This window comes from Aythya fuligula, chromosome 3 (assembly GCF_009819795.1).
Source record: "Aythya fuligula isolate bAytFul2 chromosome 3, bAytFul2.pri, whole genome shotgun sequence".
In the NCBI taxonomy this organism is placed as follows: Eukaryota; Metazoa; Chordata; class Aves; order Anseriformes; family Anatidae; genus Aythya; species Aythya fuligula.
The window spans coordinates 83,488,597-83,510,387 of record NC_045561.1 but is presented as its reverse complement, the minus strand read 5'-3'; the positions used below and the strand labels follow the sequence as shown (position 1 = coordinate 83,510,387).

The window sequence follows — 21,791 nt, the reverse complement described above, 5'->3', positions numbered from 1 at the left end:
TAGTCGGGTAATCTGCATTAGCAGGAAGCTCAGTGCTACAGCTGTAGTTACACAGCCACTGTAACCTGGCTTGCAGTTGCACTTTGCCTTAACTATATCTTTAGAGTTTCTGAAAATTCATATTGCTAACTGACATTATTGGATTAAGGACCACTGGGTGTGCATTTCAAAAGATGGCTATCAAAACTACTTTGTTTCCTCTCTTCCTCTACCAGGGAGCTGAAGAGCCGAAGCTAAAATGGGAACATATTATGACGCTCGTTTCCAGCCTCAGAGAGTTTGTACGGTCCACTGATCGTAAAATCATCGCAACCACTCTTTCAAAACTGAAACTGGAGTTAGACTTTGACAGCCATGGTATCAGTCAAGTGCAACTTGTGTTGTTCGGTTTTCAAGATGCTGTAAGTTGTCATTTTTAGTAAATACTTTATGCAAGAAAACTGCAGAAACCTAGAAACCAGAAGCAAACATAACTTCATCAACTTTCCTCCAGAGATACTGAAACAATAACATTTGAGAACTTTGAACTTGTAATAATGAAACAACACTAACAAACCAAAACAAAACAAACAAAAAAAAACAGTCCACAACCACAATTTAGTTTGTTTGCCACGTGATCCTTTGGCAGGATGCAAACCCTGAACACAGTTGTTGAGATTTTGTTGATTAAAGAATCTTCATTTATCACTGTTGCATAAACTTTGTAATAATAAAAGCAGGAAAAAATATCTTTTTTTGGAAGGATTTCCGATAACTAAGATAAACACTGATAGTCAAGCTTGCCCTATGTAAATGAGATCTCTTGAACTTCTTTTATAAAACGAATGCATTAAACCACTAAATAGCCTCAAGTAATAGCCTGTCTACATTATAATGTATTATATTCTTATTCTAGAATTTTGGTTAGCAGAATTCTTACAAATTAGCCCTTTTCATTTTAATGTATAATAAGCAGGATAAGAAAGAAGAAAAACAGGATACCTTTCTTCAAGCAATTAATGTAAGTTTTGATATCCCACAGTGAGCAGCACCCAAACAGACACAGTAACACCCTTTAAATAGCTAGTTTACCAAAAGCAAATGTTCTTTTCTTGAGTTATGTATTCAAAGTTAGTTCACAAAGAATTATGCTTAATGATTAAGATGAATAATTGACATGGGAGGATGTAGCTGTGCTGGGCATCAGTGTGTCCAGAGTGAAGTTCTGTAGTAAAAACTGAGATGACAGTCCAAGTAGGCGTTTTGAGATAGATGACTTTTGTCAGCATTTTAACCTTGTGTACTCTGAGAAGTAACAGAGCTGTCAGGAAGGATTTAATCTGTTTGTTGCATAGACTACACTGACAAAGAAGTAGATTCTGTGTAACAAAACAAAAGCTAATATGTGAAATTAATCTGTAAGAGAGGTTTCTCCAAAGGAGGGATTTCTGAGCCTTTGCTTTGAGTACACTTCAGCTCTCCATTCTGTTTAGCTTCATATCAGTACAGCTGTGATGGTTGGAAGAAATAAACATGTACAAGGTCGAGAGACCAGTTGGGGGGGGAAGAGTACAAATATCTGAGTTGGGTTTCTGACAGACGTTGCTGTGCATCAGTTGTTTTGTGATAACTGCTTGAGCTCATGCTCTTTTTCATAAATATTTTACCCTCTTCTGTTAATCATTTTAAGTTGATGTTTTTAAGTTAACTTACAAATTTCTCTCCCCTTAGTATCTTGCCTATTATTTAACTAAGATTAACCTACAAAAAGGTCAAAGAAAAAATCACTTTGTATGTGTCCAGCCTTATTTTTTGACATATATTAGATATTCATCATAGAATACTGAAATCCAGATCTGCATCAAGACCTCAGATTATTGCACAGGCTGGGGATATTGCTAGAAGTGAGAGGAAGTACTTCCCTTGTTCTCAGGACCTAGACGTTACCCTGAGATTATTGCCCTGTTAATATTCAGGATATCCTCTTCAGGGCAACCAAGAAAAGGTACTTTCTGCTGTAGTCTGAATAGCTAAATCATGTTATTGTGGATTTTTGTTCTTGACAAAGTTGCATCATGCTTCCGTAGTACTTAAATACGCTACAGTGAGCTGAACTTGTTGATGTTTGTAGGAGTCAGTCTGGGGAGCTGCTGGGTGCCTGCACGCAGGAGTCGCGCTGCCTCAGAGGGCCATGGGCAAGCCTTTGGGGGTTTTAGGGAGCTTCTGCCCAATGTGTCCGGCACAGGGCAGGCTCCCCTGGGATGCTGACAGCTCTCCTGCAGTGTCCAAGTGCCATCTAGTGGCCACTGGGAACAGAACCGAGGAGGCCTGGGTACTGTGGGGCTTTGCTCCTGGCCGGCAGGTAAACCCGCACCCTACAGGATACTGTGAAGAAAACATAACTCCATCCCAGCCAACCTGGTACAGCTACCTATATAAATCACTGCTTACTGAACATGGTTTCTTTAGGGCAGTGATAATATCATTAATAACATTTCCAGCCTTCAGAAGATATGCAAGTTATCATATGTGCTACTTCACTTTTCTTACAGAGAGGTTTTAACAATATGAAAGAAATAAATTAATCATTTTTTTCAGGAAGACTTAAGAACGAACCACCTTCTTGATGCTTTTTTTTTTAAACAAACTGTAGTTGCTACTGTTTTCTCAATAAGGCTTTGAATAGCTTCATTGCTTTCTAAATCCCATTTGATTTGTCTCTTTCTGTAACTTCTGGAGTTCTTTTCGTGCAGATCTGTGCTTTCGACTGCTTCCATGCCTGAAAAACAGCATTAAGCTGTTATGTGTTATTGCTGGATGCTCCGACTGGGTATTTCATGGTAGTGCTGTCACCCCACTTGCTTCTTCCCTGTCACGGGGGAGTTGGAAATTATCTGGAGTATCCACACTCTGTGTCTAACATGGAGTATCCATAGAGGCACCCAGGAGTATGGCTAAACATGGTTTGAAAGCAGGTCTGTAGAGAATTAGGAGCAAGCCAGTGTAGATACCTATCTCATCAGATAAAGTTAAAAATAGAAGGAAAGAGGTAATGGCACAACATACAAATGAAATCCCCTGGTTATCTAAATTATTTTCTGAATCAAGGGGGAAAAGCATTACATTTGTTCTTTGGTATTTCCTACAATTATCCTTTAAAATAGTGAAGTATTGCTCAGAGCGAACAGTGAAAACCGTAACGAAAAAGTAACAAGGTTAATTAGCTTAAGTTGTGAGACTTTCATAATATGGTCCTTGGTCTTTGTCATGGAGTTGCATTTTTTTTTACGGTTTCAGTCCATGACTGTGAAGGTTAAATAAACTTTGGTATTAGTCATCAAAAATCACCTAATACAGGAACTGGTATTTTATTTAGGAAAAAAAAAAAAAAAAAAAGCACAAAATATTGTCTGACATACAGCATTGCCAACATCCACTATTTTATGAACATTTTCTGCATTTAATGTAAACATGAAATAGTTTAAATCACCTGTTTGATACAGCATCTTTAAGTTCAAACACTTTACACAGTTCTGATGTAAATTACAGTTTCAGATTGTTGAGAATATAATCTCTGAATTGAATTCTCTGTTTCTAGGTAAATAAAGTTCTCCGAAATCATAACATCAAGCCACATTGGATGTTTGCACTGGACAGCATAATTAGAAAAGCTGTGCAGACAGCTATTACCATTCTGGTCCCAGGTGAGTTGTTTCTTACTACTCGGCAAGTATGAATTACCTATCTCCTTAAATGTGCTTTAAAGCTGCAATTATGATGCTTCACTTAAGAATTTGAAACCAGCAGTGACGTTTTCCTGTTCACCATCTGTTTTGCAACTTAAACACTGATAAGCATGTTGTCCAAGTTATTTTGGAAAGTTATCCTTTCCAAGATGTGTCCTCTAAATAATTCTGCAACCCAGTGAGCAGCAGCAGACAAAGGTACTCTGGGGCCTTATTTTATTTAGGTGCACAGTAGCACAGTACTGCCTCTTGAAATCCAAAGGATGGACAACTTGCCCAGCACATACCACTTTTCAGAAGGTGTTTTACAAAGCACAGGTTAAGGGCATGCTATTTTAAATACTCAAAAATCTCTGTCTCCTCATCAGAAGTTGTCTAAAGAAAATAATAGATCAAAACCTGTAGACTGAATATTGTATTTTGAATTTTGTTGAGGTAGAATGCATAGCTTAGCTGAGGGGAGAATTCTGTATAGAAGAAATGTAAACCATTCTGTTATTGTTTGCCTATTTGCAGAGTTCATTTCTTTGCTGCATCTTAATTTCTAATGTTGTGATTTTTATTCCCTAGCACTGGAATTAGTGGTGAAATTTTCAAATATATGATTTAATGCTCTAAGTCTGGAGTCAAAAATACTTCAGTTTCTGTTTTCTGCGATGGGTTAAAGACTGAAATTGTCAACAAGGGGATCTATAGATTCCAACATAAGTTACAGCTCTTCCTGTTCTGCTTATTTTCCATATCCCCAGTACAACCAGTGAAGCATAAAGGGTTTCTGTGAGACTTTTAAGTCATAAGGGAAAATCTTGCTTTTGATTAGAACACTGAATATCATATAAAACATGTACTTTTTTGCTGTATAATAGGAGCACTGCAGAATTTCTCCTTGCTGAGCTCTTATCCCCATGCAGCCAAGTATCAGCATTATTGGTATCAGGTCAATCTTAAAATTCCCAGTGCCCCAGTAGCTTTCAGGTGACGATCATCCACCTCTTCCCTAATTGCATTACCATACTTCTGACTGCTTCCCCTTGCTTGTCTGATCTCTTCTTTGTGGTTTTTCTTCCATGGATGATGTGAAGATTAGTCTCTGGGTTTAAGACTTTTAAAAATTGTGGGGTACTTTTGGAGTAGTAACAAACAGATGTCCTATACTTACACTTACTGGTGCTTGCTCTACAATGGCAAAATTAACTTCAGTTCCTAGTAGTGTGATGTAAAAATTAAAAACATACATAGATCTGTTTCCCTAGGATAAAAATAATATTCATGGAACAGCTGTATAATAAATCTGCTTTCTCTTATGAAGAGGTGATTTGAATCAAAGCGTGAATACCCCTTTTGAAAAGAAGAGAAATTTGCTTGTTCTTGAGCAGAAAGGAAAGGACAAAAAACTATGAAACAAATGTGATTTTTTTTAAAAAGTATGTTTTGATGAGGAAACTAAAGGGAGTGTTTTACGGAGCCACAATTGAAGGAAGGAAGGAGGATTTATATTAAAGGGTTAGAATTAACAAACAGATGTTGTTGCAATAATAAATTTTGTAGGAATATAAGACCTTGTGTGCACATCTGCCATAGCTGGTAAACTCTCGTAGGTAGTTCTAACAAGGAATAAGAGAAAACAGAGTGTGTGTGTAGCTTTGTGTCCATGGTTTTGTGGATGTATATCACTACACAATAGGTAGTGTTCTCTCTGATAACTGGGGGGAGGAAGTGTGCCACCTTCATTGCTGGGAAAGAGGTCTGTTTATTTCCTCTGTATATTTGGATACTTCTTTTTTTTTTTTTTTTTTTTTTGTAAGCATGATATTCCTCTAATGAGAGGCTGCTAAATATGCCAAAACAGCAACAACAGGAATAGCTGGATATAATAAATAATGATTATTTACTTAATAAAACAACTAAGGTCAGACACATGAGAAATAGCACACCACTGAGAATAGAATAAAACAAGAGTACTTGTGGTGCTGCATGGACCTTAGTACCAGAAAACAGAATTTTTTCCAAGGTAATCCTCAAATCTAAAGCTTTCAAACTCATGGTCAGCTGCAGTTATTATTTGAAAGACATAACAGCTGTTCTTGATAGCTATAACATAAATATAATGCAGTAATGTGGCATAAATACGTATTATTAATAGAAATATTTGTAAGGTAGTTATGTCCTCACTACTGTATGTAGTAGCAGCCATTCACCAAAAATAAGAGAATAGCAGTAAATTTCCCATGCAATTCAGCAAGTCCTCAATCAATCCTGCACTAGACAACAGACAGCATTCATACTGCAAGTTCTGATCAAATGCAGTGTTCTTTGCTCTGTGTGACCTTACATTGGGTGAATAACAATATTAATATCATAATTAATATTATTTGAAAGTTTGGGGACGATCTCTAGATAGTCACTTAGGCGTGCTCTTGTTTTAATGTTTACCCTTCATGTTTTTTTCCTTAATTTTAATGTTTCTAACAGAATTGAGGCCACATTTTAGTCTTGCATCGGAAAGTGATGCAGCAGATCAAGATGATATAGAAGTTGAAGAAGATCAAGATGACCAGCCTCAGAATCAAACTATCCAACAGCCTTGCATTGTCATGGAAGATGCAATAGCTACCTCAGGTGTGAGCACACTCAGCTCTACGGTATCCCATGACTCCCAGGCTGCTCACAGGACGCTGAGTGTCCAGCTGGGCAGGCTAAAATTAGAGACTAACAGGTAAGTCTGGACATCAGGAGACACTAACCTACTTGAGACTACATATTGTTTTGCTTTTGAAATACATATGCTAGAATAGTAGCAATGGTATCAATTCCATAACACTGCAACTCATTCCTTTAAATGATGGCCATTGTACGTGACCAGTCACAACTACACATTAACTTCATTAATTTCAGAATCATAGTGATGGAAGTTGAAATCAAGTCAGTCTCGATTTCAGGTGCCCTTTCAAGGAAGGTCTGGAAAAGCTGAGCTTGCTGCCAAGTTTCTGCTTTTTCTCTCCTTCATATGCTGTATATGGCTGATGAATGGTGTTATGTTTTGTTTCCATTATGGCAGAACTCACTGTTCTTTTCTGTAGTTATTCTCGGAGAACAAACACAAGCTAGTCAACAGCCGCACACGAACTGAACAAGGAAATTTTGAGATGTTTTGTGTGCAGAATTCACTGCAGCAGGATCTGTGTTTACAAGCAAGCGTTACATTTTTCTTTGAAAACCAAACACCAATCTGTTCATCAAAGAAAAATAAAAAAATGTGTGTTTTAAAGTAAGTGATCCAGAAACTGGATATTTCAGAAATATAAATATTCTACTTTCAGGTAGAATGGATTTTTATTTTCTTAAATAAAAACAGACAGATACAATTACCATTATTTTATACAAATTATAATTTTATAAGTAATTGTTTTTTCATTAAAATATACCAGATAGTCTGCTTAGAGCAAATATTTTAGTCTTTGCAGCACCTGACTTAGGACACTGCATTTCTCACTGACCTCGGTAAATTTTGAATATGACCTTGATAGGAGAACATATCTTCAATAACACAATTGCTATGCTTATGTGCTGCCAGCACATTCTGCGTACTTATTGACCCAATTTGAATTGAAAGGCTAAATTGCACTTTACTTTTAAATGTGTCCAGAAACTTTGCCATAGAGTACTACGTTATATATACTATTTTTAATAGAGTATGAGTATTTTTGAATTCTCACCTTACAATTCATTTTTTAGTTTTCGATGACCACAGAAATAGTTTACCTTACTGATATATTTAAAACCAACATCAAAAAAATTGCTTGGATTGCTTCACTTTCCCCAGCATAGACTTGGGAAGTAATAGCATCAGAAGTGATCAATCTGTGGAGGTGTTGTTTCCTAGCACCTTGCTTTTGTAAATTTCCTAAATGCAAAGCCTTTGACCAAATAATCACATCCTGTCATTCACACAGAAATCTTGAGGTAAATAATATGGGCAGTTGTTTAGTTTAAGTATTAATTAAAGCTTTATTGGCAGAAGCAGCAAGTAGTTACCAAGTGGCTGATTATTTTTATTGGCCCCATAGGCCTTTTTCAACCAGAATGGGTAGAGGAGGAATAAATTAACTGGAAGTTGGCTTCGCTCCTCTCTGCAGAATATTAAACTGCTTTGTGACTAACCAAGCTGTGGGTGTGTGTAGAGAGAGACGGAGCAGCGCTGTTCACGTGCAGGGTAGACTTTTCAACAATTGTTAACTCAGGTGTGGAAGCACTCATGCAGCGATGCTGCTCGTAGGCCTATGTGCCCCTCATATCCTTAAAAGTAGCGATAAATGCTTTTACAAAGTGATTACGTCAGAAACAGTTTTTCTGTGCAAAGCCAGGATACTTCTGTAGTCCATTCTCCAGCTGAAGTCTAAAACGTCCCTGTCTTTCAGTGTCCTGGAAGATGCATTGCTTAACAAACTTAAAAGAATATGGCACTGAAACAAAAAAACAAGAAGTACTAAACTGGAACAGTTTATGCATAGTTCTTAGACTGACAGACTTCAAGGAAGGGATGAAGATGTGATTCTTTCAAGGCAGAACTTTCTAAGACTGGAAGGTCGTAGGTTTATGAGCTACAACATGCACATATGTTATCAAGGTCTAATTTCTTTAACCAAGTTTCTCAGCACATTTTGTTCACAATTCCTCCTTTGTACTAAAAAACAAAAACAACAACAACAACAACAACAAAAACTCTTCTAAAATAACAAATTACTACAGTCAGTTTCACATACAAATTTTCTGTTGTATTCTGATTATTTTCCTTTGATCAACTTGGTGTTGGCCACTGAATCTCTGTTCTTTTTTCTCTGGATTTGTGTTATGAAGGAAGTCAAAAATGGGTTCCAGTTTGTTTCTGTTTTCTCAAAAGTAATGCTTAGGAGAGGACAACATGTATTTTCCCTCGTCTTCTCTTATTCTTCATATAGTATAGGGGGATAGGTACAAACCCTCTACTACGTGAGGAAAGGACAGTCCTTGTGTGGATTGCAATGTGTCTTCCCCATTTAAGAAATGGAACCATAAGTTTTTGCCACACTTTAATCATATCTGCATCCTTGCCATACTTTGTAAAATGTGTGAAGGAGAGATGCGAGTTGGCGTTTTGCCTTCCGTGGGGTGATGTGACAAAGTTTAGCCCTTGGCTCATGAAACTCTTTGATAACTGAGAAGAGCAAACATACATTTTTGTTTAAAGCTGACTACTAGCTGTAGAAATTTTACTGAAATTTTCTACCATACCACCTGTTCAGTGGGTGTATGTGTATATGGAGACAAGGTACTTATTTTTTGTTGTTTGAAGAGCTCTAGTTTTAGAAACCAGACCAGTGGATGTTTATAACTGTATGTATGCTATAATAAACCTATAGAGACAGGATGTTTCTGTGAAGAAATGAAGAATTCTGTCCTTGTCTCTGTCAAGAAGGTTTCCAGTTTAAGTTTAGTAAGAGTGTTGCTTTCCTGAAAAAATTGAGACTAAAGAAAATGTGTGGTTTCTTCCCATTGCTTCACAGGTTATTGGAGGAATTGGTTCAAAAGGAGAGAGAATTTCAAGTCCTTCTACATCAAGCTATAGAAGAAAAAGATCAAGAAATCAAAAACCTGCGGCTTAGGTCACAGCCAATAGGTAAGTGAGAGGAGGTTTCAAAGAAAAATTTCACACTAACATCTTCACAGATGAAGACAGTAACAGCTAAATTTCTGTTATGTTTATTGAGCCAGTCTCAGTAAAGGTATTTTATTACACTGCTTTTGGTAGGATTTTCTTTGAAATAAGAGTGCATGTTGAAGGAACAAATTACTGTATTTTATTCCCAATAAAATGAATGATGTAATTTAAATATTTTTGATTGTGATCATTACATTAAAAGTTCAAGAGGATAGAATTGGTGAGATATGAGTACAACATATAAAGCTTACTGAGTTTGATCTGTATCTGCCTTGAAGAAGGTGGAAGTGCTAATGCAGTTTGATGTTTCAATGTTATGTGCTTCAACGAAGTGTCACTTTCCAAAAGCAGCTGATCCTGTCCAAGGCATTGCCTACACACCAGCTGTGTGAGTTACACTGAATGTTTTCGTTAAATATGTAAGAGCCTCAGTGTAGACACAATTACAATGATGCTGATTTGGGTAGTAGTCATTCGCTGAAGAGGACAGAAAATGCATCTATCAGATGTACACACTAGTTTAACTGCCTTCACATTGAAGTCCAAGATTACTTTTGAGTAACATAAGTAACCATAACCAAGTAAAGAGATTGTTGTATAACTTTCTGTGAGCTGTAATTGGGTATGGGCTACAGGAACAGACAGACATGGGGATAGTGGTATTCTAAGCTTGGAGGGAAAAGTCACTGAAGACAGTGCTTTAGCATTTAAACAAACCAAAAAAAGACAAGAGGTTGCTTTGTCAAGACATCGTCTTTTCTCAAAAAATGCTTGTTCTAGATATTCCTGGATTGTCTGTCTGTCATCGTCATTCCACTGGCACAGGGACCGAAGACCCTGATCTCGTAAACTGGTTGAGTGTTCAAGGAGCTGATGAGGCCACAATAAACAAGGTGAGAAGAGTCCTTCCTGTTTGCCTTGTCACGCACCACAAATCATTAAAATGATTAAAAAAAAAAAAAAAGTACTGTTTAAAAAAGTACTGTTTTTGTGACTGAGTGCAAGAAGATCACAAATCATTTTAATTACTTCTCAAATTTTGAGAGATGAGCCTCTTTTCAGAGGAGAAGAATAAGGCATGAACATGAAGGCCTTTGTTAAAAATAAATAAAGTGTGTACATAATGTCTATAACTGATTACAAATAGGAGAATAAATCGTCCTGTTAAAGAGACGGTATTAGTTCGGTTCATAATTTTTTCAGTCTTCACATCTTGCAGGAGTTCCTACTGATTATTCCCTGGGTACAGGGTACACGTTCACCCTTAGGCAAATGTGTTAAGTGAAATCTCCTGAAGTAGAAAGGTCTGTTCTGCAGCAAATGATATATAATTTTAGAGGTGTTGAGCTTCTCCAAATTTCAGCTGACTTAAGAAGTCCTGCATATAATTATCACTCATGTAGATTAGTTCAAAGGTAGCTGGAAATTAAAATGCACCAAATTCAGATGATGCTTTTGAAAAGGTAGGTCTTACCACATTTCACCTGTAAGGAAATTAAACAAACAGTTATGCTCAAATGTGTATTCATTGAATTTTGATTCTGAGATACCAGTGATGACAATAGAAATGCCAGCTGACAAAAGTTTTGAGTAGCTGTGAAAGCATTACACATTTAGAGTAATGTATGGTGTGTCAGTGTGGAGTATGCTGCATCAAAATAAAGCAGTTTCACTGTGTTTCTAGAAACAATATGGATTAATCTGTTAGAGGTACCACATTTTGGCCCAATTTTAGATTTCTTCCAGATCCCTATTTTTAAGGGCAGATAGTATATAAAACTTAAAAAGACGGATTAGTTTTCTAACAAAATGTTCATTTAAACTTGTTTTTGTAGTTCTTGGCTGAAGACTATACATTAATGGATGTTCTCTGCTATGTTACACGAGATGATCTGAAATGTTTGAGACTGAGGTAATGTTTCACAGAATCACAGAATTTCTAGGTTGGAAGAGACCAAAAGATCATCGAGTCCAACCTCTGACCTAACGCTAACAGTCCCCACTAAACCATATCCCTAAGCTCTACATCTAAACGTCTTTTAAAGACCTCCAGGGATGGTGACTCCACCACTTCCCTGGGCAGCCTGTTCCAGTGCCTCACAACCCTTTCAGTGAAGAAGTTCTTCCTAACATCTAACCTAAAACTCCCCTGGCTCAACTTTAGCCCATTCCCCCTCGTCCTGTCACCAGGCACATGGGAGAACAGGCCAACCCCCACCTCACTACAGCCTCCCTTGAGGTATCTGTAAAGAGCGATAAGGTCGCCCCTGAGCCTCCTTTTCTCCAGGCTGAACAAGCCCAGCTCCCTCAGCCGCTCCTCGTAGGACTTGTTCTCCAGGCCCCTCACCAGCTTCGTCGCCCTTCTCTGGACCCGCTCAAGCACCTCGATGTCCTTCTTGTAGTGAGGGGCCCAAAACTGAACACAGTACTCGAGGTGCGGCCTCACCAGAGCCGAGTACAGGGGGAAAATCACTTCCCTAGCCCTGCTGGCCACACTGCTTCTTATACAAGCCAGGATGCTGTTGGCCTTCTTGGCCACCTGAGCACACTGCTGGCTCATATTCAGCTGACTATCACAGTTAAGTGAACTGCACTGAGCTGGAGTGTGCTTTGTTACAAAAGAAAATAACTGATGCTAACCCTATGTTGGATTGTTCAGCATAAATTTAAAATAACGCTTGACAATATCTTTTGTATCTTGATGCATTTCTGATAAACAGCTGATAGTGGTTACATTTTAGAAATAAGCTTTTACATTAAAGGCAAGCAAAGGGAATTTTTAAAGTGAAGCTTTTGCCTTGCACCTGGACACGCTGAAAGTCCCACTAAAGGCTTGCTTTTATTTTAAAAGGTTGAGAGCAAAACTTGCTGTAATTTATCATCCTCAAAAAACTGTAGAAACATTCATGGACTACAACTAACACTAGATTTCAGCTAGTCATACCAGGTGTGTATGTCACTGCAGGACCAGTTTAAGTGGAAATTATATAATGTATCAAACACTGAGTGTTCCCAGGCAGCTTGAAAATAAATTAAAAATTAAAATGGGTAGGTGGTAAGATATTGACACTTCCATAATGTTGGAAGTCTGCTGTGGTTTATGCAGGTCCTTTAGATGAGAAGTCTGAATTCCTGAAAGCAGGCATCTGAAAAGTCAAAATATTTCCCTGTACTGTATAATCAGAAAAGGACTCTGTTCTGTCTTCGAGTGTGTGTTGAATTTCACCTTTGATCAGCTTTTGTACTGAGTAGTAGTAGCAGAATTTCATTGGTTTGAAACTAGAACAAGAAAATCAGAATGCACCTGAATTGGAATGGAATGCTTTTGGGCTGGAGAGTGTTCTTTTACCTGAGCATCTTTATGATTTTGTTTTTTTTCTTTACAGAGGAGGAATGCTATGCACCCTCTGGAAGGCCATTACTGACTTTCGAGAGAAACATGCCTGACACTGAAATCTTTCTTCGCTTCTCTGCAGAGAGGGAAAGGTTTCTTTTCAGCACAGAGCAGGTGTGCTGTCAGAAGGACTGTTGCACTTTAATCCAGTATTTGTTTACCAATGTTAAAAACACTGCAGCTTCCTGACTGCTTTTACGCCTATAATCCATAAGGAATCTGTAAACAACCTGCAACATTATTTTACTTTAACTGTTTATACATGCAAGTTTTTCAAAAGCTAAGGAAAAACAAAAATTAACTCACAAAATATTGTACTTAATGTAACCAGATGTTAATTTCACGGAAAACTGATGTAAGATTTCATGTGACTGTGGATCACTGGAACAAAACCAAAATGTGACAACTTCTCAAGTTTTTTTTCTTTGTAACGCATCTCGGTAATCTGTAGTAGAAATTCATAATTTCAATCATAATTAGATATTTTTCTTTTAGTGTGCAAGACCTAAAAGTAATTGTTTTTACCTATTGCCCTACATAGTTTAATATTGTTTATTTTTGGTAACTTAAGTTCTATGGTGCATTTGTTTTAGTTGTTTATGTACTACTGAACTGTACCAGTTGCATACACCTCGACCATAGTAATGTTAGCTTGTTCTAAAGCTATCTGACATACACAGATGAAAATAAAAGAACCTCCGAGTTGCTTTTTGCTATATTTTTGAACTTTTAAAATAAAGGTGTAGAACTGGAAAATGTTGGAATAAAAAAAAAATCACACTGAGTATCAAGGGAACCTTTCTGACACATTAGTTATTGTGATTTGATTTTGATAGTCATAGTATTGAATGTTCTCTCAATACTGCAATTAGATTGAACAGGAAACCTGACACTTCCCAGCAAAACATAATTCTCTGGGTGCTCAATTTATTAAATAGCCATCCACCCTCAGTGTGTGGAATAATCATCTTGTTTTCTTCTTTGTGATTTGCCTCTTCTCGTGCATCATAAAAAGGGAGTGTGGATATTCTGTATCCATCAACGCTGATCATCGCTCTGGCATTCCAGCACTGGGTTAACATCGGATCCTTCCGGGGCAGTTCTAAGTAGGACTTGTCTGGACAGAAACAGCTTCTTTCTTCATAAGCCTTGGTAACTGGTGAACAGCTTAGGCCCTGAATGTTTCATGTCTAACAAGTATTTTAAAAGAAAATTGAGTACTTTTTCTAAACGTGAACATGCTGTCCTGACTTGTATGTAGTTAATTTTCCTAGGGTCAATTGTCTTCTGAAAAACAATTATGTGTAATAATAATAATAATAGAAAACAGGAAAAGCATGACACAGTAAAAAGATATGACACAGTATCAGCCCGTGACTATTGCAGCTTGAATACCTCTGATTTTATGCAGCATAAATAGCATAAGCATTACTTTATTTGTGTTTGGGGTTTGAAAGCATGTAGCCTGTTCTCTATTATCTATGACTCAGGATGCTCAGCAATGCCAGCTATGTATAAGAGAAGGGAGTGTGATCATTTTAATGTCTCCACGAGACCTAGCCTGGCACCAGCTGGGAATAAATTCCTGTGGTTTGCTGCTGGCCTCACCGGACCTGCAGAGCTGCTCAGCTGATGATCAGTTTTGTACTCTCTACTGTAAGGCTTTATTGAGTCTGATGCCTGGCTATCCTGAGCCATCCTACTCTCATCCTGCTTGAGGGACTGTGCTTCCCTGAACAATGTAGCTTATCCATCTGTGTGCTAGAGCTGTGCATAATCAGGAAAGTATAGGTACTATCCCTACTGTGTGCTTCAGGCCCCCTCCTGTCCATTGTTTCAGACACTTGGTAGTTGTTGTTATCCTTGGACATAATGCACAAACACTTTGGGACAGAGTGTATCAGACAGGTCAGCCTGGGAGCCCTGAGTATACCTACAAGCGCATACCTACTGACCACACGTGAGAGACGTGAGGTTATGCTCTGATGACATGGTATGTGCAGGAGGGAACCTTTTGATTATGGGACATGCTGCTCCCTTTGAGCTTAGTAGCCTCTTGGCCATCAGCTACTAGTTTGGGAGTTTCTTGTAGCTTTCAGCATCAAGCCCAGCCGGTGCTTGTACGGCAGCACCATGCCCCTGCCCACAGCCAGCAGGGCATGTTTATCCCCAACTCTTGATTTAGCGAGCCAGCGACTCCTGGTGCAGCAGAGCATCCATCCTTTCTGCCCATGTAAGACACCTCATGCCCTGAACTCAGCTCTCTAAGGGAGGACGACTTTCTGCGGCCACCTGAGGAGCCCCGGGACCACCACAGCACCGCTGCCGCGGGGGCCCCTGTGAGGGGGGGAGAAAAACAAAACCAGAAACGCTGTGAAAACACAGAGAGGGCAACCCCAGCCGGGCCGGGGAGGGAGGGAGGGAGCCGCCAGCCCCCGCCTCGTCCCCGCCTGAGGAGGGGCCGGCGGCCGCTCTCCGCCCTCACCTGCCCCGCGGGGCCGCGGCGCCCTCACCTGCCCGGGGCGCGGCGTGGCGGGGCGGCGCTCGCCGAGGAGCTGACATGGCGGAGGCCGCGGGCAGGAGCGGCGGCTGCCGGCGCCCCGCAGGTGAGGCGCGGATCGGGGCTGAGGGCTCGGGGCTCGGGGCTGAGGGCTCGGGGCTGAGGGCTCGGCTCGCCGGCTGCGGGGCCCAGCGGCCTCCTCCCGCAACAGGTGCGCGGCCGCCCCGCCGCGGGCTTCCCCCGGCTCTCGCCGCAAGCCGCGGCCGCAGACCGGAGCCGGGCCCCCAAGGGGCTCCGCAGCCCGGCCCGGCCGAGCAGAGCTGGGCTGACACCCCCCGGCCCCTCGGGCGGCCTGCCCGGGGCTCTGCCGGCCGGCCCGGAGCGCTGCGGTGTCTGCGCCCGGGGCCGGTGCGGGGAGCCGAGAGCCGGCCGCCAGGTCAACCCGGGCCGTGGGGCCGCCAGGTCAACCCGAGCCGTTGGGGCGCTAGGTCAACCCGTGCTCTGCCAGGCGGGGTGAACGCCTGCGGGAGCCGGGTAACGGAGGCGAGAATTGGGCAAACCCGGGCGGGGGCCCGCGCCCTGCAACAGCCCGGGCCTTGAAGCGAGCCCGCAGCGAGGGGGTGGCCCTGTGCCCTGCTGCCAGGGCGTTGTGGGACCGGCTCGTGTCAGCCCAAGGGCGAGGAGGGTGCAGGGAGGAGGTCTGGGCTCGCACCAGCAATCAGCTGCTGCATCGCCGCTGTGGGCGCAGGTGCTGCTCGCTTTGGGGAGCGGTGGAGGGGTTGCCCTGCTGGCACGCTGGCTGCAGGTGCTGCTTGTTGGGCTGTGAAGCCCTGCTCCAGCTTGCAGCGCTCCTTTCTTTTCCCCTCCTTGCACAGCACAGTTCCCCTCGCCCTTTGCTGGTCCCTTTGCTGCCCTGGCACGCACCCGGGTTCATCGCTGAGTCGCCGAGCGAGGATTCCCATCAAAACAACATCTGAGCAGGCCGTACGGCTGTTGGTTGATCGAGCGCGTTTCCACAATGCGATATTCTAATACCCATCTTATATAATCTGGTGGTAGCGCAGTAACTAGCAGCAACTGCGGGCAGCCCCGTCCAAGAGCTGCTTTGCGTTAATAAAGGCATACAGCAAAAAGGCAAATCACAGCCATCCCTCTAAAATTCCCCTTCAGAAAGGATGCACCTCTTTGGTTTCGGGGTTAGCAACCACGCCAGCTTCACTTTCCACAGGAAAAGCAGGCTGCCGGTGCATTGTTTTAAAGCTGCTTTTAGCAAATTGTTTTCAAACTCTTTACCTTGCCTTGTTAATGCGGTGGTTTTGTTAACTGTGTCGTCAGGCTCTTTTGTCTATCGAAGCTGGAGATGAGCTGAAAGAAGAATATTTTATATGTGTGTGGGTTTTAACAGGCCTTTGGCAGAGCCCTTGGTGCAGAGAGAGCTGCGAGGGCACCGCCACCCAGTGCTACTCTGCCTCACCTGGCCTCAGCCAGCTGTATGGGGCATTTCCTGCCTCTTTATACAAAAACGAAGTCAAGGGTTTGTTACTCTTCTGCAAGCCCTCTCCGGTTAAAGGCTGTTCAAACACTGGAGTACTGCAGTGAGTCTTAAAATTCAGGCTCGCTACTTGATGCTGTAGCTCTGAGTGCTCTGACATAGAAACTGATTTATCAGCAGCTTGTGGAATGAAAACGATGCAGCTAAATTAAATATGAAAGCGTGGGTGGGGGTATAAAAACCCCTATAGAAGCCACCCCTCGGCTTTAGAAAGCCAGTAACATACTGCTCCTTAGCATCTCTCACTGGTCAGGTAGTGTCTGTGCAAGGGCTACGCACCCTGGAGCAAGCCTTTGGATATTCACAGTGATTAACGTGAGCCAGGCTGCTTTTCCCCACCCACTTCCTCCCAGCACTGCCAGTGTTAAAAAAGACATAAACCAAAATAGTCCGGATTTCACAGAATAATCCGTCCTGCTAAAGCATGCTGGAACAACTGGCCTTCGTGATGCTGCCTCTATAGGCAGAAGGTCTCTGCTGATGTTGCTACATTTGTGTGCGCCATCATTTCACTTTGGCTTCATATTGAGAATGGATGTTCTTTCCCGTGTGTTACTTCAAACTTTAAAAATCAGAATCTGCAATAGTCTGAGACTGCTGCTGTTTTATTTTAGTGACGATTGGTTAATTACTAGCACAGGTAAATAAGTTTAATACTTAGCAGCTTGGAGTTATTTGTGGTGTTAAATGTAATTAAATGTGATCAGCACAATAATTTCCTCAATTATGTAAATATTGTATAATCTTGCAACAATCTTCTTTTCCACTTGAAAAATGTGTACAGGTCTAGACACACAACAAGCCACAGCATGCTGCTAATGCTGTGGTGGCTCTCTGCATGCCCACCTTTCCTGCAGGAAGGAGACCTCCTGAGAATGACTTCTGCTGCACAAATGCAGCGTGCTGCTAGGAACTTCAGCACAACAAGCCACGTGCATGTTGCATGTGTGTAAGGTGAAAAAGGCTGTGAGAAGATGGTGCACCTGTAAAACTGGTTTGGATTTAATTCTGCAGATGCTCCTGAGTATTGATTATGTAGTTGTGTCATATTTGCTTTTATTAAAGTGAGTCCTTGCTTTCATTAAAAGAAGTAAAAGATGTATTTATAACCTCAGTGGATTTTGAGAAAATTCCTGACAATATGAATTTTGGGAGCTTTGTCAGAGCTGAAGGGAAGTGACCTGAAGCTGTCCATTAAGGTGACGTGCAGAGGGCAGGCTGTCTTATCCAAATGGCTGGAGTTGGCAACTGTGACCCCTCTTGACTTTCAGAGTCTTCGGAGATGCAGGTGGTGCAGTGACTTATGCTCTCGGTTGACAGTCAAAGTGCAACGTGCTTGTGGGGGGAAAATCAAGCCCTGATTCCTCCAAATATTTCTCGCATCTGTCTGATACTCTCATGTATTCTCCTTGGAGAAGTAGCCCAAAACTCGGGGCGTTTCAGGTTCACCTTCCAACAAGCACACTGGGAAGATGCCAGGAGAGTGCTGGTAATCAGCACAGCACCAAGTATTTCACAGGATCTCACCTGCCAGATGCTGTCAGTAATACAGCGATGGAGAAAACTTTAATTTGGTCTTGGCGCATTGCCTTTTCTTTGAAGTATTTCACATTTCTACCAAAACGTTTAATACATGCGCAAGTGCCCTTTGTTTTCAGAGTGCTTTACAAGCGTTTTGTTCTTTTGATGTGTGTGCAAACTGGGTATTTTAAAAACACGCTGTTTTTACAGACAGGAAGCAGCGGTGAGCGTGCCCAGGCCATAGTGTGAGTAGGGTAACTGGCCCCGACGACTTCTGTCCTCAGTTCCCGTTTCCTGCTTCCCTGTCAAGTCCTCGTTTCCTCACTGCTTTTCCTCGTCTAACTGAGCTGGCACCGAGGCTGTGTGATATGTTTTACTCTAGGGCCTGACCCAGTATTCTGCTGTTACACGTGCAATTTAAAAAGCATTGGCTAAGAATGATCTCATGTGTTTTTATCCGTCATGGCACGCGTTGTGCAATTCTTGTAAGCAGTCATACTATGCAAATCCATTGAATTAAAACTGTGGCAGGACGTGGAAGACTGAGGGCTTCTGCTCCTTCTGGCGTTAAAGCGCCCAATTCAATGAATGAATGAAGAGTAAGTTCTAGAAACTGCTGTGTTTTTATGGCCTTGACTTCCAGAAGCGAGTCAGCTTGTTGCTTATTTAAAGCTATTCAGAGTGCATCCGAACTCTTGACAGAAGGATTCTCATTAGTCAGAAAGATGTCATTTTACCTTCTTATTCTCTAGCATTTTATATTCAGTGCTACTGATTAATGCGAGTGGCTGCCTTCTTTCCACTCTCCTGGAAGGAAGGAAAGTGATGATTATATCAGATGCTTAATAGTCCAAATACGAAAAAGAAAAAAAAAAAAAAAAAACTCCTGTAAAATAATTTACTAGTTCTTTATTATCTTCTATATGTGTAAGTGAGATGTCTTTGAAGAGAAGCTTAGAAACTTCTGTAAAGATGAAGTTATTCTCCTTTTTCTCAATAAGAGGTGTAGAAGAAGGGGAGGATTCAAGAGCAGTGGTCGAAAAAAGAAATGTGCATGATGTTTGAGGCAGTGGTTGGAATAACAGATGCAAGTAATTTTTCTGATGTCGGAAATACTTCTGCAATTTTCCACTTGTAGAAAATGGTTCAAATGAGGGGGGGGAATCCTGTCCATCTTTTTAAGGCTGTATTGCTCTGTCCTAGATTTACATGGCACTGAAAAGAAAGTGTCCAGTTCTTTGATGCTAAGTAAATAGCTGTTTTCTCAGCCCCCCCCCCCAAAAAAAAAAAAAAAAAAAAAAAGACTTACTTGCTTGGTTTTTGGCCTGATTTAAAACCCACTGAAGGAAGCAGTAAGTAAATGCAAGGACCTGAATCTCATGGAGAAATTTATGGAGATATCAAATTTGGAGTTTAGTTAGTGTGCCCATGTTCTGATATTTAGCATTGTCTGTTATGTTTTAATGACTTCTTAAAGTTGTTGAGATGATGACTATCAATGTTTAAAATGTCCACACAAAATATGGTTGCATGCTGTGTTCCCTTGTCACACTGATTATTTTTATACAGTTTTTGGCTGGTAGGTACATCGTACTGTTTTTGCAGAACAGCATGGGGAGTCTTAACCATACTTGGATTTTTCTGATCTTTCTTTGGATAAAGAACCAATTGGAACCCAATTCCCAAAGGAATCTCATTGTTTCATGCTGGGAGAACTTGTCTATAAATGCAAAATGCCATGTCCCTCCTTGATGCTACCATGTAGGATAGGGACCTACCTTATCCTGACCTTTAGTACTAAAGCAAATCAAGAACAGATCAATGAAATATCTGCAATCTGGTAAGGAATTTATATTAAAATAATATGTTGACTCAATATATTTTTGATATCAAATGCATTTAAGGTGAGGGAAAACTTTCTTTTTCTGCTAAAAGGCCTTTAATTGTTATCCAAGAGCAGAAATGGAACTGTTTTTATTTTATATTCAGTAATACTGAAGAACAGGATAGCAAAGGGATTGTGGATAATGCTCTAAAAGCACTAAGGTACATGTGACTTCTCTGTTCAGCTTGTGTTTGTCACAGTCCAAACTTTTTTTTTTTTATTGCTTCAGTAGTTGCTGAGTATCTCTTAGAGTGGTAATAATAATAAGCTTATGCAAAGTACTTTGAAAGAGATGAAGTACTTTTATAGGAATCAGTGAGTACTTTCCCAAGAAGCCTTTTCAGGATCCTTCTGAACGTTCTGTTTCTCTCCAGTTGCCTCAGGCTTCGGGGTGTGCAAGTGTCAGAAGGAAGGGGAGAGCAGGCTGCCCTGGCTTCTGGAACTGGATTGAAACATCTGCATCTTTGGGGTCTTTCTGTTTTGGGGTTGGTTGGTTGTTTTACTGTCCTGACTGGCAGTGGGAAGGAAGGGGGAGCTTGAAGGCTGGAGGTTATCTAATGGTCTACTCAATGGATGGTCGTGTCTGGGTTGCACAATAGTGCCAGACGGGAGAATTTTTATATTATATCTGCTCTTATCCTAAGAAAACAGAAGGAGAAAGATGTGAAATTCCTGGAAAACGCAACTTTTTGAATGTACAGTGAGTGTCTTGTGGAGTGGAGGAAAAATCTGCATATTGAGATACAGCAGCGCCTTATGGGTGCTTCTGTATGCAGGGCTTTTCATAGGCGATTTGTCTATAAGTTGACCTCTTCTTCCTTTTGTAACAGTATATGATCTTGCGTTCAACTGGCTTCATTTTCTGTAGTGTAACCCGACGTGCCCAGTGATACAGGGTGGCTTCTAGATTGTAGGCTTGGCATGGTCTTTCTATTGAAGATGTACACAGTCCGAGTTAGCACCATCTCTGTCTTGTCTTCACAAGGATTTCCCTTTCTGTCAGATAGTGAACTTGTGCTGGACACAGCCTTTTGTCTTTGCCCTCTCCAAAAGAGTAGGAAGGCTCACCCTGCCAAGCAGAGCAGAAGGCCTTGGGCTGGCAGGGTGCTGCTCCTCAGGGCGTTGCATGTGGCTCGTTATACTTCATGTCACAGTAATGAGCTTCATGTAGCGTGTGGATAGTTACAGGGATTGAGACAATCCTCTGAATGAAAGATAGAAATCTGGAGTTCAGCCATTGGAAATGATCAGATTACCCATAGTAGACTGCAATAGGTGTCACAGTGACTGGCTTCAACCTGCTTCGTGTTTAATAGGTTGAGATATCAGGCGTTAATGTATGGTGTTAAAGCAGACACATCCATTAGCACGTTGTTATAAATATTTATATGTCCCAGATCACAATATAATTATCCTAATAGTCTTTGTTCAAACTGCTGTTTGAGACTGTTGCGTATCAGATAATTCCTCGTGCAGGAAATTATACCTATCAAATCCAGCAGGTGAAAGTGGCTGT

The 21,791-nt window shown here is 41.0% G+C and overlaps 2 protein-coding genes across 2 annotated transcripts in view; both read left to right on the top strand.

Annotated features, from left to right (window-relative positions):
• MAP3K5 (mitogen-activated protein kinase kinase kinase 5) overlaps positions 1-13,768 on the top strand; it is a 99,141-nt gene extending 85,373 nt beyond the window's left edge. The window contains exons 24-30 of the mRNA XM_032183859.1: positions 216-401; positions 3,578-3,683; positions 6,198-6,441; positions 9,269-9,381; positions 10,204-10,316; positions 11,259-11,335; positions 12,810-13,768. Of these exons, the coding sequence (XP_032039750.1) occupies positions 216-401; positions 3,578-3,683; positions 6,198-6,441; positions 9,269-9,381; positions 10,204-10,316; positions 11,259-11,335; positions 12,810-12,870 (900 nt within the window). The 3' untranslated portion in view covers positions 12,871-13,768. The remainder of the gene's footprint in view (positions 1-215; positions 402-3,577; positions 3,684-6,197; positions 6,442-9,268; positions 9,382-10,203; positions 10,317-11,258; positions 11,336-12,809) is intronic.
• Positions 13,769-15,370: 1,602 nt separating this feature from the next.
• The window catches only part of MAP7 (microtubule associated protein 7), a 110,585-nt gene continuing 104,164 nt past the window's right edge, over positions 15,371-21,791 (top strand). Inside the window, exon 1 of the mRNA XM_032183892.1 lies at positions 15,371-15,423. Within this exon, the coding sequence (XP_032039783.1) occupies positions 15,378-15,423 (46 nt within the window). The 5' untranslated portion in view covers positions 15,371-15,377. The remainder of the gene's footprint in view (positions 15,424-21,791) is intronic.